Genomic DNA, 15,438 nt, shown 5'->3' on the forward strand with positions numbered 1-15,438 from the left:
CCTCCCAGCACCTTGTTCCCGCCTGCTGGTCCTTAGCCTGGTCTGTAGTTGTCTTACTCCTACTCTTCCCTCGTTGCTCTCTCTCCCTCCCTGGATTATAAACTTCATGAGGGCAGGGGCTCTTTCTTGTTCACCCCTGTATCCCCAGTGCTTAGCACTGTGAGATAAGCCCCCGCGGAAGGAGTAGATGAATGCATCTAGTGAAGGTTTACCCTGGGCCTCCATGGGGTGGGGGTGTACAAGGCCCAGTGCAGGGGTAGTCAACCTTTTTATACCTAACGCCCACTTTTGTATCTCTGTTAATAGTAAAATTTTCTAACCGTCCACCAGTTCCACAGTCATGGTGATTTATAAAGTAGGAAAGTAACTTTACTTTCTAAAATTTATAAAGCAGAGTTACAGCAAGTTAAAGCATATAATAATAATAATTACTTACCAAGTACTTTATGTCGGATTTCGCTAAGTTTGGCAGAATAAATCTTTATAAAACAACTTACTATAGTTAAATCTATCTTTTTATTTATACTTTGCTTGCTCCGCTACCGCCCACCATGAAAGCTGGAACGCCCGCTCGTGGGCGGGAGGAACCAGGTTGACTACCACTGGCCCAGTGGATGAAAAGATGCACTCAGCCCGCTTCCTGCTTTCAGGGCCCTCTCTCTGTGGGGCCACTGACCTCAGAGGCTCCCCGGCTGCCCTTCAGCTTTGCCTGCATCCTGGTGTGAAGTCCGCAGGCTCCCTGGTGTGTGCTCACCCTGCCTCTTCGCCCTGTGCCTTTTCCTATGTTCGCTGGCCTTAACCACCTGCTTTCTTCCTACGTGGCATCCAGTGTCCGGATTGGTGCTCTCCTTTCATGAAATAAGATCTGCACACCTAGCCAGCTCCTCTGACAGCTTCCAGGGAGCCCATGGCCAGGGGACTCAGTGACGTATATGTTTGTTGAAGAGCCGCCCCCTCAGTTCCACCATTGTTTTAGGTCTCAGACTGCCCGGTGTGGCCCTGATGTTGGCACTGACTGGTGAAAGGGCTTGGCAGGCTCCCAGCTGAGAAGTACCACTCTCTGGAACATCTCTCTTTTGCTCTCAGGACCGAAGGATGCCTCTAACCAGTCTTAACCCTGGATTCCTGTTAGTCCTCTTGGTCTCCCCTGCCCTGCAAGCATCCTGGCCTTTCTTTTCCCTCTAACTCTGTAAGGGTCACGTGTCTTTCTCTTGGGGTTTGGGAGCCTTTACTAATGGGCCATCAGAAGGCTGCCCTTTGAGTAGTTTCCAAATTGTTTTCCTCCCATGGCAATGGGGCCATGCCCAAGAACAGGCGGTAGCCCAGTGACAGCTGGGGTCTTGTGGGGTCCCCTTGCAGCCTCGCCCTCTTCTGTTGTGTGAGTTCTGTGGACTCCTTGTGCTTCCCCACATGCCCATGGGGCACTCATGGGCCTCAGGGCACATATATGGCCCCAGGGTCGCCAGTTTGTGGTCCCATAGAAAGCATGCTTCTGCCCCTGAGGGCGGATCTGTAACCAGAGAGGGCTGACAGGGCTTTCTCCCCTACCTCTGCCTGAACCTGGAGATGCGGACAGAAGGGTGAGGGGGAATAACCAACCCCCCTTTTCTTCTGACGTTCTCTTGGCAGCCGAGGGCCAGCTGGCCTTGCCCTGGGGGGAGATGGTTCCTATGTCCCAGGTCTGGTTGTCAGCTCTGGGTGTCCCACTTACTTAAGAAACTATGTTTTAACCTGACCAGGCAGTGGCGCAGTGGATAGAGAGTCGAACTGGGACACAGAGGACCCAGGTTCGAAACCCCGAGGCCATGGGCTTGAGTGAGCCGTGGGCATACCAGCTTGAGCCATGGGGTCGCTGGCTTGAGCGGGGGATCATAGACATGACCCCGTGGTTGCTGGCTTGAAGCCCAAGGTTGCTGGCTTGAGCAAGGAGTCACTTGCTCTGCTGTGGCCCGCCCCAGTCAAGGCACCTATGAGAAAGCAATCAGTGAACAGCTAAGGTGCTGCAACGAAGAATTGATGCTTTTCATCTCTCTCCCTTCTGGTCTGTCTGTCCCTGTCCGTCCCTCTCTCTGTCTCTCTCTGTCTCTGTCACAAAAAACAACTTAAAGCATATTTGAATGTGAAATCCATGTAATATGGTATGAATTTAATTTTGATCCCTTTGGCTTAAATTTAGATCACTGTTAATTATCTTTTTAAATGACAAAAAGCATATTGAAAGAAAAAATAAAAGAGAGCTCTATTTAAGGGAGAATAAGATAACACTTGTGTTATAATTTTCCGTTCATTAAAAAGTCATTTTAGATTACAGTTAAAAAGAATACCTTTTAATTAACTTTTATGTGTAAGTATTAATTTAAAATAATACTTCTGTGTGAAAGGCATGGTTCTTTGTTCTTCACACATTAACTCGTTCAGTTCTTTTAAACCTCAAGAAGTGGGTACTATTATTATCCTCATTTCACTGACAGGGAAACTGAGGCACAGGGAGGTTAAACAACCTCCAAGGCATGTAGCTGGTGAAGAGGAAAGCCAGAAAATAGGACTCTGGAAGCTTTGAAACCAAATGACACTCTCTTCACCTCAGCTAGGCCTGGGGTCCTCCCACAGGGTCACTGTGCCCTGCAGGCAGTGCTTGGTAATGTCTGGAGACACTTTCCAGTTGTCACAACTGCAGGGAGTGGCATATTGGCCTCTGATGAGTGGAGACCAGGGAAGCTGCTAGTTATCCCTCAATACAGAGGACGTCCCCCGCAGCAAAGAACCATCAGCCCCGTGTGGCTGGAGTACAAGTGTCAGAAACCCGGGCTTGGGCATTTTCTGTCAAAGTGAACAGCATAGCATGATGATGTTTATTTATTTATTTTTGTTTCTTTAAATAATTTTTTTTGTGTGTCACAGAGACAGAGGGACAGATTGGGATAGACAGACAAGAAGGGAGAGAGATAAGAAGCACCAATCCTTAGTCTCCTTAGTTGTTTATTGATTGCTTTCTCATATGTGCGGGGGCGGGGGGGGGGGGGGAGGCTACAGCAGAGTGAGTGACCCCTTGCTCAAGACAGCGACCTTGGGCTCAAGCCAGCGGCCTTGGACTTCGTGTCTATGATCCCACGCTCAAGCCAGCAACCTCGGGGTTTCCAGCCTGGGTCCTCTGCATTCCAGTCCGACGCTCTATCCACTGCGCCACTGCCTGGTCAGGCTGTTTCTTTAAATATTTTCAGAATAGGAAAAAACACTGATCAGAGTGAATGTTTCAGCTCCTTGGGAAAGCATTTATTCATTCCCCATGCTTACACTGGAGCAGCTGCTATTGGCCAGGCACAGGGCTAGTGTCTGAGGGTCGTCTGGATGCAGGCCTGGGGTGACCTTTACTCACCAGCACACTTGTGCAGTGTCAACATTCCACTCATGGGGATCACTCTGTGGATTCTTGAGGGCAGGTGTTTTGCGCTGGGTTCTAACCTCATTGGATGTGTGCCTGTGAGATGACAACTACCAAGGAAGATGTGATCACAGCTGTGAATGTACCTGGAGAAGCGGGAGGCAGGCGAGGCCGAGAGCAGGACAGTTTTATACTGTTGCCAGTGTTTGCGTTATCTGATTGCCGTTCCCTTAGTGTGCAAGAAGCAGGAGTTGTGCTGGCGAGAGTCAGGTTATCCTGAGCAGCAAGTCAGGGCCTTCCTTTATTCAGTTAGAGTTTGATGGTGGTCATGTGCAAGTAGTTGTTGGTCTTTGCTACTGATGCCCTTGTATGATAATTGAATCAGTCACCAATCCCTGTCACAGGGATTGTGTCCTTGATATGGGTGATGGCAGGCAGTAGGGAAGCTCAGGTCTGCAGCCTTCTTAGCTGCTGATCATGGAGAGTGTACAGAAACGGACCAGAAGTGCTGTGAACCAGTGCAGCTAGTAATTCCAGGTCCTGAGTAGGAACAGCACAGAATGAATAAATAAACTTAGGGAGAAAAGAGATGGAATTGGGAGGTCTCTTTGCAACGCCAAAGATAGCTCCCAAAAAGTGTCTCCACCCCCATACCTGCTTTATCTATAGGGCAGAGGAAAGTCATTAGCAAATCAAAGAGATCCTTAAAACAAAGTCACATTTCCAAGGCAACCCAGGAATCCTCCCAAGTGCAGAAAATCCTCCACCCTGCATAACATCCTAACTTCACAAAACAAAGAATCAAAAGAGAACTGCCTCCAGTCTCTCCGAGGGACTTGGAGGGTACAACCCAGCATCACAGCTAACACGGAGGTGTGGAGAAAAACAGCCTTTAGCAACTTAACCAAGCAAGTGAGATGAGGGGTGGTATGAGTGCAAATACTCAGCTTCGTAGCCAATATGGAGGAGTGGGGGAAGATCTTAGCCTTTGGCTAAGCCTTAAACTGCGAGGGCTTTGCCAACTTGCAGACTCCCACACAGAAGCCAGCAGTTCCTCATAAAATTTTATAGCAAGTTTATGCTCTATATTCATTCTCTTTAAAATAATTGATAGGGAAGGAATATTCACATTTTATTATATAGATTCAGTGGTTAAATATTTTCTGCTCTGGCATGGATATGTGGACTTTCAGGAAATCCACCCTCAGTGACTCTGGAAAAACCCAGCTGTTTCCCTGATTATGTAATTTCACGTTTTCCTTGATGCTTTCTCACCTTTTAGCGGCCGTCTTTGGTGTGCTATTGGCTTACGATTTCAATTTTAACTTTACTCCTCCGAGATGAAGTACTAAGTTTGACACAGAAATCAGACCAGTCTGTATATTTGATTTCTTTAAAATAATAGCTAGCACTTTTGAGGGCTTCTTATACTCCAGATACTGTGGCAACCCTTTGTGTACAGCATCCTCATAACACTCCCTGAGGTCAGTACTAGGGTTACCCTATTTCCATCTTGTGGAAGAGGAAGCTGAGACCCCGGGGTTGAGTAACTTGACCAAAGGCAAATAGGGAGGTGACCTATGGGGCTGGCTTCCTTCATTCTTAATTACCTCTCAGGAGCAATTAGGAATCAGTAGTTAAAAAAATGTATTGAAGTTATATCTTAGTAAGAGTGAACGTTTAAAAAGATTACGATTGTATCTAAATGACATCTAAATATTAGCATTATGAATTAGGCTGAAGTTCGTTAATCTGTACTAGAGTAAAACTAAAACAAATAGAAAGCAGAGCACCTGCCTAGGTGTTTGAGTGAGTGAGCCGGCTCCCTAAAGTTGAGCCCCGCCTGAGGCCTCAGTCACCGACCCTCCCCGTCCCCGCAGCCTGTGGGAAGGTGGGCTTTCCAGAGTCTCCAGGACACCTGGGCGCATTTGACTTGACAGACGGTAACATTTATGCTCTGCTTTTTTCAGAATGTTGGCTTCACTACTCTTGAGAGATAGTATTATTTGGAAGAGAAAAAATTTAATGCAATGGATTAATTTCTAGCAGCGTAACTTTAACTTACTGTTTTTGTGAATTTTTTTTTTTAATAGTCATGCTGAGGAGAAGACTCAATGGGAACATCCGAAAACTGGAAAAAGAAAACGAATAGCGGGAGGTTTGTATTTTTTGGTCATGAAGCAAAACACCTGTATGTAAAGCATCGACTAGGGAGTACAAAGAACAGAGGCCAGGAGCTGACAGGTGACTTTCTGGCAAGGCCTCTGATAGGGAACCATCAAATAACTGGACTCTCAGTCTGAGAAGCTTATGGGATTTGGTAGTAGGAGGTGATAAGGTCTTGGGGTGGAGTCGTGAGGATATCTTACAGGTCTTAAATAAAAATGTATAAAAATAATAGAGGCCTTTGACTCACTGTGTATTAGACTCTCCTATAGCTGCACTGCTTGTCAACTCGTTTCCTGTCTTGGAATTAAATATACCAGAGTTTGATGGGATTCCATCAGGGTTGCCAGGACTCATGGGTGCTTTTGAAGAAGTATGTCACTCACAGAATAGAAGTGTATGAAGGTCTAGTTGAAGTGACAGTATGTACACGTGAATAAAAATGAAAACTCTCTAATATCGTAGAAAGGACATTGTAAGTTAGCATACAAGTGGTGCTGGTAAAGTTCCGTTCAGGGGAGAATTCACATTGTTTGGAGCAGCCAGGTAGATTTCTGTCAAAAGCAGGAGCTGAAGCTGAGCGGGGAGTTGAAGAAGGATCAAAAATGAGACCGAGTTTTATTGCTGAGCAAGAGGCAGAAACGTGGACTCCGGTGGGGATACTGGGCCTCTGTTACTGCCACAGTGGGAACACAGGAGCGGAGCGTGGTGGAGCGACAGCTGCCGGTCTGGTGGGATCGGCTCCAGAGGGCAGGGCGGGCAGGGCGTGGCACTCTCCTTCAGACCAGGGAACCATCCCCTCACCCGCCTCCTGCAGACCTGTCCGTCTTCCTGTGTTTCAGATTTGCCATATGGATGGGAACAAGAAACCGATGAGAATGGACAGGTGTATTTTGTCGAGTAAGTGTCTACACAGAAACTATTCTCAGCCATGTTACTTTTTAATATTTTTTATTTTGAAAGTAATATACATACATTGTAGAAAAATATGGTATAGTACAGTGGTCCCCAACCCCCAGGCTGCGGACTGGTACCGGTCTGCAGAGAAAGAATAAATAACTTACATTATTTCCGTTTTATTTATATTTAAGTCTGAATGATGTTTTATTTTTAAAAAATGACCTGATTCCCTCTGTTACATCTGTCTAAGACTCACTCTTGACGCTTCTCTCGGTCACGTGACACATTTATCCGTCCCACCCTAAAGGCTGGTCTGTGGAAATATTTTCTGACATTAAACCGGTCTGTGGCCCAAAAAAGGTTCGGGACCACTGGTATAGTATATAACTGTAATCTTAACAGAAATAACTACTTTAACAATTTTTGCATTTGTTCATCTGGTTTGTTTCCTATCTACATGAATTTTTTTAAAAATAATTTTTCCATTGATTTTGAGAGAGAAGGATGGGGGAAGGGAGAGAGAGAAGCATCAACTCATTGTCACATTTAGTTGTGTTCTCATCGACTGCTTCTCATATGTGCCCTGACTGGGGGGTGGAGCCTGCTACCTCTGGTGCCCCAGGTCAACACTTTATTCACTGAGTCACCTGGCCAGGGCCTACATACATTTTCTTAAAAGAATAAAACAGATGGGCCCTGGCCGGTTGGGTCAGCGGTAGAGCGTTGGCCTGGAGTGCGAAAGTCCCAGGTTCGATTCCTGGTCAGAACACACAGGAGAAGCGCCCTTCTGCTTCTCCACCCCTCCCCCTCTCCTTCCTCTCTGTCTCTCTCTTCCCCTCCTGCAGCCAAGGCTCCTTTGGAGCAAAGTTGGCCTGGGCACTGAGGATGGTTCCACGGCCTCCGCCTCAGGCACTAGAATGGCTCCAGCCACAAAGGAGCAACACCCCAGATGGGCAGAGCATCGCCCCCTGGTGGGCATGCAGGGTGGATACCTGTCGGGTGCATGTGGGAGTCTGTCTGACTGCCTCTCCGCTTCTAACTTTGAAAAAATACGAAAACAAACAAACAAACAAAAATAAAACAGATGGGAATATACTTTGTCAATTGTTTATTAGCCTTTTTTCCTCCATACACAACGTCTTTCTGAACATTTTTTCATATCCTTATGTATTTTTCAAGAGGATGTTTAATGGCTATAGAGCATATTATTCTATAGAAAGAGTGGGCATTGATGTTAAATTCCTATTATTAGGCAGCTTTAATTATAAATATTGTTTTGAGCATCCCATTTGTAAAACTCTAATTCTAATAACAACAGTAGTAACCACTTGTCTAGCACATTGCATGAGCCGGCCATGATTCTGGTCACCTTGCACCTACACTATTAGCTTATTCAAATCCCTCAGTGTCCCAAGCGAGGCAAGTCGGCCCCCGGCTGTCCTGGCTGGTTATCTCAGCTCCCTGACCTGCTAGAGGGGTGTGCTTGCAAAGGCTGAACAGCAGCTCTTGGAAGAAGCCCAGATTTGTTTCCATGGTGTACTTTCACCACAGCCTGTTTTAAGTTCCCAGTGTGAAGTCGCCGAGGAGTTGAGGCGGGAGGGGTGCGTTGCACCCTTGCACACCAGCGTGAACCAGCTCCAGCACCGCACTGTGCTGTCATCGTGTGTAACACTGGAGTACAAACACCGGCAGCTGTGGCTGTAATTAAAATGAAAGTTGGATTATTCTTAGGTCTTTTTTTTTTTTTTTTTTTTTTTACAGGGACAGAGAGAGAGAGAGGGATAGCAGGCAAGAATGGAGAGAGATGAGAAGCATCAATCATCAGTTTTTCATTGCGACACCTTAGTTGTTTATTGATTGCTTTCTCATATGTGCCTTAACCGCGGGCCTTCAGCAGACCGAGTAACCCCTTGCTCAAGCCAGCGACCTTGGGTCCAAGCTGGTGAGCTTTTTGCTCAAGCCAGATGAGCCCGTGCTCAAGCTGGCGACCTTGGGGTCTCGAACTTGGGTCCTCCGCATCCCAGTCCAATGCTCTATCCACTGTGCTACCGCCTGGTCAGGCCCTAGGTCTTAGTATTTATAGGATGATGCGTATAGATTTAACACTAGATATAATTTTACACATATGTACACATTACAGATTAGATTATGAAATCTCATCTCTTTCTTTTTGGAAGTTCTTAGTAGTTTTTAAGATATTTTGAGGTCTTTATCTCAAATCTCAAGACTTTGAAGTGTAATAAGTACTCTTACATAAGGCGTAACCTATTAATCCATGTGTCTCAAGGTATTTTTTTTTTCTATTTTTTTTTTTTTTTTTTTGTATTTTCCCGAAGCCAGAAACGGGGAGGCAGTCAGACTCCCGCATGCGCCTGACCGGGATACACCCGGCACACCCACCAGGGGCAATACTCTGCCCATCCTGGGCGTCGCTATGTTGCGACCAGAGCCACTCTAGCGCCTGAGGCAGAGGCCACAGAGCCATCCCCAGCGCCCGGGCCATCTTTGCTCCAATGGAGCCTCGGCTGCGGCTGCGGGAGGGGAAGAGAGAGACAGAGAGGAAGGAGAGGGGGAGGGGTGGAGGAGCAGATGGGCGCTTCTCCTGTGTGCCCTGGCCGGGAATCGAACCCGGGACTCCCGCACGCTAGGCCGATGCTCTACCACTGAGCCAACCGGCCAGGGCTTCTCAAGGCATTTTAATATAGTTTTGGTAAGACTTAGACCAACTCCAAATCAAAATTAGAGTGCTTGCTGGAGTACAAAATTAGAATACAGTTTAATAAAGGAAAATGATTAGAAATTTAGTAGTTGGTCAGTTTCACATTTACTGTGAAGACTTACCATTTTGATTTTTTCACTTCTCTGCCAGTCTTCTTAGACCCTTGCAAGGGGCCAAGAGATTTAATTGAAATCTACTGAAAAGAGTGACTGACGGATCTCATGGCCATGTTGACGTGAATTAAAAACAAAAAAAGCCTTCTTGTCTTTTGTGGTCTAAGGATACAAGGCGGTGCTCACTGTGTGTTCCAGTGTATTCTGTAGGAGGCTGTGAAGGCAGGGAGTGGATGGCTGTCTCTTCAGGCAGGAGTGTGATCCTTGGGCAGGAGGTAGACTACATGGACTTCAGAGCTTTCTGGGCTTCAGAATTAGCCTTTTTATTAGTACATGAAAAATGGGGTTCGCCCAGCCTACACTGTGCTATTCTCCTATAATATTTATAAATGTGTTTGCTCACTGCTGTGGGTTCACTGCTTTCTCTTTTTCATCACAGCCATATAAATAAAAGAACCACTTATTTGGACCCAAGATTGGCATTTACTGTGGATGATAACCCTACGAAGCCAACCAACAGACAGAGATACGATGGTAGCACCACCGCCATGGAAATACTCCAGGGCCGGGACTTCACTGGCAAAGTCGTCGTCGTTACTGGAGCTAATTCAGGAATAGGTAGGCCATTCACTTACAGTTATTATTATCATTGTGACCGCAGTTTTCTAACTTAAAAATGTTCTAATAGCGTTTTCAACTATTTTTACTTAAAATCCTGCTCTTTTTAAAAAAGTCTCAGTGTTATCATGAAAGGCCATGTAGGGGCTGACCTTGAATTCTCTGAAAGCTGGACACTCAGCAAAGGTGATGGCTCTACGGTATCCAAGGCTTAGAGACGACAGTCTCCATCTAAGAGTTTCTAACCTGGTTTGTGTGGCATACGGACACATTCCAGTTACTTGAATTTCTCAAACTAAAATTGGCCATGGAATGTCAGGAACAAGAAGTGTGGTTTTAGAACAAAGGAAACTGCAGGTTTCAGTTGGTCACTGGAAATATCATTTCCATTTGGGTACGAGATCTTACTTCTTTATAAAGTTAGAAAATTAGTCCTTGCCTTAACCTCTAAGTTAACCCTCTTAATTGTTAGTGTTTTAACCACAGTGGCCCTATGAGGTAGAGGCTCGAGGGGGTGGTCTTCCCTTAGTGTCAGGGCTGTGAAGGAAGTGGTGACACACCCAGTGCTTTTCACAGGATTTTTTTCTTACTTTATTTTCGTCCATTTATATCAGCATCTGAATCTGGAAGAGCCAACTGTTTTGACTAAGGATATGCATATTACTTTATAGAGACAAAAAATGGGATTGCATTTATCTGTCCTCTGGCACATTCTCTCTGTCCTTGGGCCCTCCCAGTCCCCAGTGCCCCCCCCTGTCGGTCTTCTCTCTGGTATCCCTTTGTGCGTGGCCTGAACTCTCCCTTCCTCTGTCTTCATTGTTGGCAACCTCTTCTTGAACCCCCAGAAACGTCCCTTGGTACCATCAGCTCAAGCACAGGAGATGAAAATGTGATTAGAGGCAGGGTCTACCATCTAACAAGGTGCAGTCCCAGAGCAGAACTTCTGGCTGAACTTGTCTATGAAGGCAAAGAAGCAAATAGGGTGTCTTCTTTTTTCTTTATTATTAATTGAAAGGAGTTTATCAATTTTCAGACATCAACCCAGGCTCAGAATATGTTCAGCCCAATTTTCTGAACTTGTTTTGGGATGCATTCTATGTAGCTGTCATTGATAATCAAAACCAATGACTCTGTATTAAAAATAATGACTAGATCCTCAGTCATCCAAGAAAAAAATATGTCGTGTTCATTGCATTGACTACTGTTATGTGAGGGTGTTGACCAGTCAATACAGTGTAGAATAATTAAGAAAAGATAAGGACTTAAGTAAAATATCTCTTTCTTTTTAACACTTAGTTAACCAGAAAATTGACTAAAAGATTGCACTCCCTTAATCTTCTGGCTAGATCGTTTTTTCTTTACTTAGATATGTGACTATTGCTGATTTTCTGTTTATTCTTGGCTCGGTCTGACATTAGATAACAGACCTTTGGATATGGCTAATGCTCTGTCAGGGATTGTAACATCAGGCTTATGACATTGTAATCCCAGACTGAAAGCTGGTTCATACAAAGAGCTGTGTTGAGTTGGATATTTAGTCATGACCGAAGAGCAGGAGGAGATTCTGAAGCATTAAGAATAAAGGCGCCGTTGATCAGAATGGACCTTGAACCTCTTTGAGGAAAGGCCCAAACTCTGCCTCGTCACAGCTCCCACGTCCCCTGGAAGACTTTTCCTTCTTGATGTCCATAATCTGTTTTGTGGACACTGCAAGTAGGTATCTGTGGTCCAGAGAGATACGGTGGCAACTTGTGAAGCTCGGGATGACAGGGCTGTTGGGCGGTGCTAGGGAGGCCAGCGTTTCCTGTCCAGACCCTCCCTGCCCTGCCATTTCCCCAGGCCAGACCAGGCCTTCCCTCAGCCGTGGCCTCCAGCGCTGCCACCTCGCCCCGTGGCCCCTCTCCACTCCTGCCCAGCTTAAACCTAGGTGAGGGCTGAAGATCTTTATTCTTAGTTTTTGAAATAGTATCGCACCGAACATTGCAGGCAATCAAGTCCTTGCAAATAACTTCCCCCTGCAGCCGCGGTGGCATCAGGCTTAGAGAGAAGAGGCTGGAGACACACGCGGAGCTTCTCGACATCACCAAGTTCGCTGCCCTAGCCAGTATGGCTGCCTTAGAAGGGCAGCCTTGCCCAAGTAGGCTCGTGGCTTCTAGATAAAATCCTTCCTTCTGCTGCACTGTGAAATATGCCAATTTATAAATTGCTATCACCACGTTCTTTCTGCCCATTTCAAATCAAATAGCTGAGCGCAGAGTGAATCGGGCATCTTCATTTCCAAGACTTGGTGGGCACTCGGGAGTCATCTTCCATCAAAGCTTTCATGGGGTTGGTGCCCACTTTCCCTTTGCCACTCAGGGAAGCCTGTTTTCTGTGGATTTGCTGCCCAGTCGCCTGTGGGTGTCTGTTTTCTTCAAGGCAGAGGGGTCTCGAGCCGAGGGTTTATTTTGAGAGTGGTGACTCTGAGAAGGAAAACATAGGTAACCTAATTTTCTTTACAAAGGCTGATTTACAAGCCTGTGTTTCCGATGATTTAAAGATATCCCCCACGAGGGACTGCTTTGTCTTTGTCGGAAGGCTGTTGTTGAGGCGCTCTATGGAAGCGGGCGGTCAGGCGGTGAGTGGGCTCCGCCTGCCTTGATGCAGGCTGGTTGTACTAGGACGCTGCCCCTGTGAGGCCTCTGAGCGGATTTTGTCTTGTCATCTTCTTCCCCCGCCTGTAAGTGATGCAGATTCGTGTTGTAGAGGAAGGATTCTGAGGAAATACCGGAATGAAGCTTTATGAGTTCATGAAATCTTTGCTTTCACACTTGAAGTTTGCAGCAGGTATCACTGTTGCCTAGATTTAGCTCCCCAGCTGGGGGGTTGGCAGACTACTGCCCACGGGTGAAATCCGACCCGCTGCCTGGGTTTGGCAGCAGTTTTATTAGCACACAGCCCTGCCCATCCATTCCTTGTCAGTGGCTGTTTCTGTGTTACTAGCAGAGATTAGCAATTATAGTGGAGATAAGTAATTAAAAGCCTAAAATATTTACTATCTGGCTTTTTACAGAGCAAGTTCGCCAGCTCCTGCATTAGATGATCTAATTCCTTTCAAAGTAAGATCACCCCAGTATTCTCTAAATTTGACACAATTTAGGTAAAATTGAGATCTATTGGATGTGCCCAGGCTACAGGAAGATTGTGCAGCACATGGTGTGTAAGTGATGGGGAGGGACGTCTGTATCTTGCACCCCTTGCCTCAACTCTGTTCCCCTGTGTGTAGGGAGCTGTAAGCATTAGGATGTTGCCGCCTCAGAAACTAACACTCTTCTCTCCTTGACCTTTGTTTAACCAGCGTTCTGAACCCGAAGACCTTTGTAGATTGAAAGCTGTAGCTTGTGGACCTCTCTGTGTGGAGATCAGCATCTCAGTATCCAGGGGCAAGTCATCTCTTCACCTAAAGCTTCTACTAGACCAAGAGCCCGGACCCCACAATCCTGACTGCTAACCAGTAGAGACAAGGGAGGAGTTCATTTCTGGTGGTGCTCCCCATAGCACTGAGCAGGAAGGGCAGGTGTTTCATGACTCGAGTTAGGGGCTTGATGACTCTGATTTGGTAAAAATGAATGGAAATGGCTTCAACATGGTGATCATTAAATATAAAGGCTATTGCGAAGTCTCAGGAGAGAATTTTTCTTTTTAGGCTAGGACATTTCTCATCATGGAAGATCCCCATAGCTGCTTTTCTGGACATAACCTGTCAGTCAAGCTAATTCGGCTCTGCAAATAAATAGTTCAGTATAAAATGTTGCCTTCTTGAATATGAGGGCTGACATGTGCTCATCAAAGGCAGGGTCCTCAGTGAGTTGACCGGCTGAATGTGGGGCAGTGCCTGCCTTGCTCTCTGTCTCTCCCGAGCAGGGAGAGCTGTTGATGCGCTTGCAGGCTGTGTCAGTGGGTAGACAGGTTTATCATCATCATCATCATCCTTAAGGCATGAAAGCCAGGTTTTGTCAAACATTCATTTTAAAACTATTATGAGTTCTCTCTCCCTTCTTGTCTGTCCCTTTCTGTCTCTCTCTCTGACTCTGTCTCTCTAAAAAGAAAAGCCTGACCAGGTGGTGGCACAGTGGATAGAGCATCTGACTGGGATGTGGAGGACCCAGGTTCAAAACCCCAAGGTCACCAGCTTGAGTGCGGGCTCATCTGTCTTGAGCACAGGCTAACCAGCTTGAGTGCGGGGTCGCTGGCTTGAGCATGGGATCATAGACATGACCCCATGGTCGTTGGCTTGAGTCCAAAGGTCGCTGGCTTGAGCTCAAGGTCTCTGGCTTGAGCAAGGGGTCACTCGCTCTGCTGTAGCCCCCTGGTCAAGGCACATAATGAGAATGCAATCAATGAACAACTAAGATGCCACAATGAAGAATTGGTGCTTCTCATCTCTTTCCCTTCCTGTCCATCTGTCCCTATCTGTCCCTCTCTCTGTGTCTCTGTCAAAACAAACTATTATGAGCAAATTAGATGCTTTCAGTTGAATGTTCACTGGTAGTGATGATAAAACTTTCTTCTTAACTGCCAGTCTTAAACCAGGAGTGGATAAAGTCTGATTTTTAAATCCCTTTCATAGTTTAGTTGGGACAAAATGTCCCTTTTACCTTTTGAACTTTCATAATGAGGCTGCATTGAGTGTTGTGAGTACACATCTAAAATAGGCTGGGCTGGTTTTGGATTTGGAGTCCGGGGATCCATTAACAAGAACAAGATTTTGTTTTCCCTTGAACAAATATAAGCCGGGCACCTCGGTATATACTAGTAAAATGTAATTTCGAATGGCAATTCAGTTTTCTGTTACATAATCACCTTCCAAAGGTTTATTACAGGGATTCTAATGTGTAATGTGTGTGCATACTTGTATATATTATATATATATAAGAAAATGTACAAATAATATATATAGAATAGTGTATAAAATAATCTCAACTGAAATAATTTTGTCTCATGAGTTCAGTTGAATTTCATACTTGCATTTATGTGTATATATATGTATACACACACATAGTTAAATATCAAAATTTTTATATTTTGAGAGGTAAAAGCCCATGAGCAAGCTATCAGAGTTACCTCTAAACTTGTTCCCTTCAGTGAAAGTACCGGATTTCCACATGGAATCCCAAAGTGTTGTTATAGCATAGCGCTGAATTTGGTGGTTTTGGCTTAGAGAACTCGTTTGTTACAGCCTAGGGTCTTGCTCCTAACTAAGTCATGTGTTGCAGTTCCAGGGTGAAGTTGAGTTGCCATAGTCTTTTGCCCTTCACATCATCACCATGATGAATTCATATCTGGTATACAATCTGCCAGTTCTATAGTAATCCAAGAAAATTACTCTTCTTCATGTAGAAAAGTATGTTCTTAAGATTTTTAAATCCAAACCTAATGACTAGGAACTAGAGTAGTTTCCTGTGTGCCTTCAGTTCTTTGTTTTCTTTTTCACACCTAGTGTCAATGAATTTAAAAGTCTGGCTTAAACTATGCAGTTGACTTTGTTTTCAGTTAATCCG

The 15,438-nt window shown here is 45.5% G+C and overlaps 1 protein-coding gene across 5 annotated transcripts in view; it reads left to right on the forward strand.

Annotated features, from left to right (window-relative positions):
• Positions 1-15,438, forward strand: part of WWOX (WW domain containing oxidoreductase) — a 1,014,498-nt gene that overhangs the window by 2,181 nt on the left and 996,879 nt on the right. For all 5 annotated transcript variants that reach the window (XM_066349487.1, XM_066349490.1, XM_066349489.1 and 2 more), the window contains exons 2-4: positions 5,476-5,540; positions 6,391-6,448; positions 9,720-9,898. In XM_066349487.1, coding sequence (XP_066205584.1) covers positions 5,476-5,540; positions 6,391-6,448; positions 9,720-9,898 — 302 coding nt within the window. The remainder of the gene's footprint in view (positions 1-5,475; positions 5,541-6,390; positions 6,449-9,719; positions 9,899-15,438) is intronic.

Source organism: Saccopteryx leptura, chromosome 9, assembly GCF_036850995.1.
Source record: "Saccopteryx leptura isolate mSacLep1 chromosome 9, mSacLep1_pri_phased_curated, whole genome shotgun sequence".
NCBI lineage: Eukaryota > Metazoa > Chordata > Mammalia > Chiroptera > Emballonuridae > Saccopteryx > Saccopteryx leptura.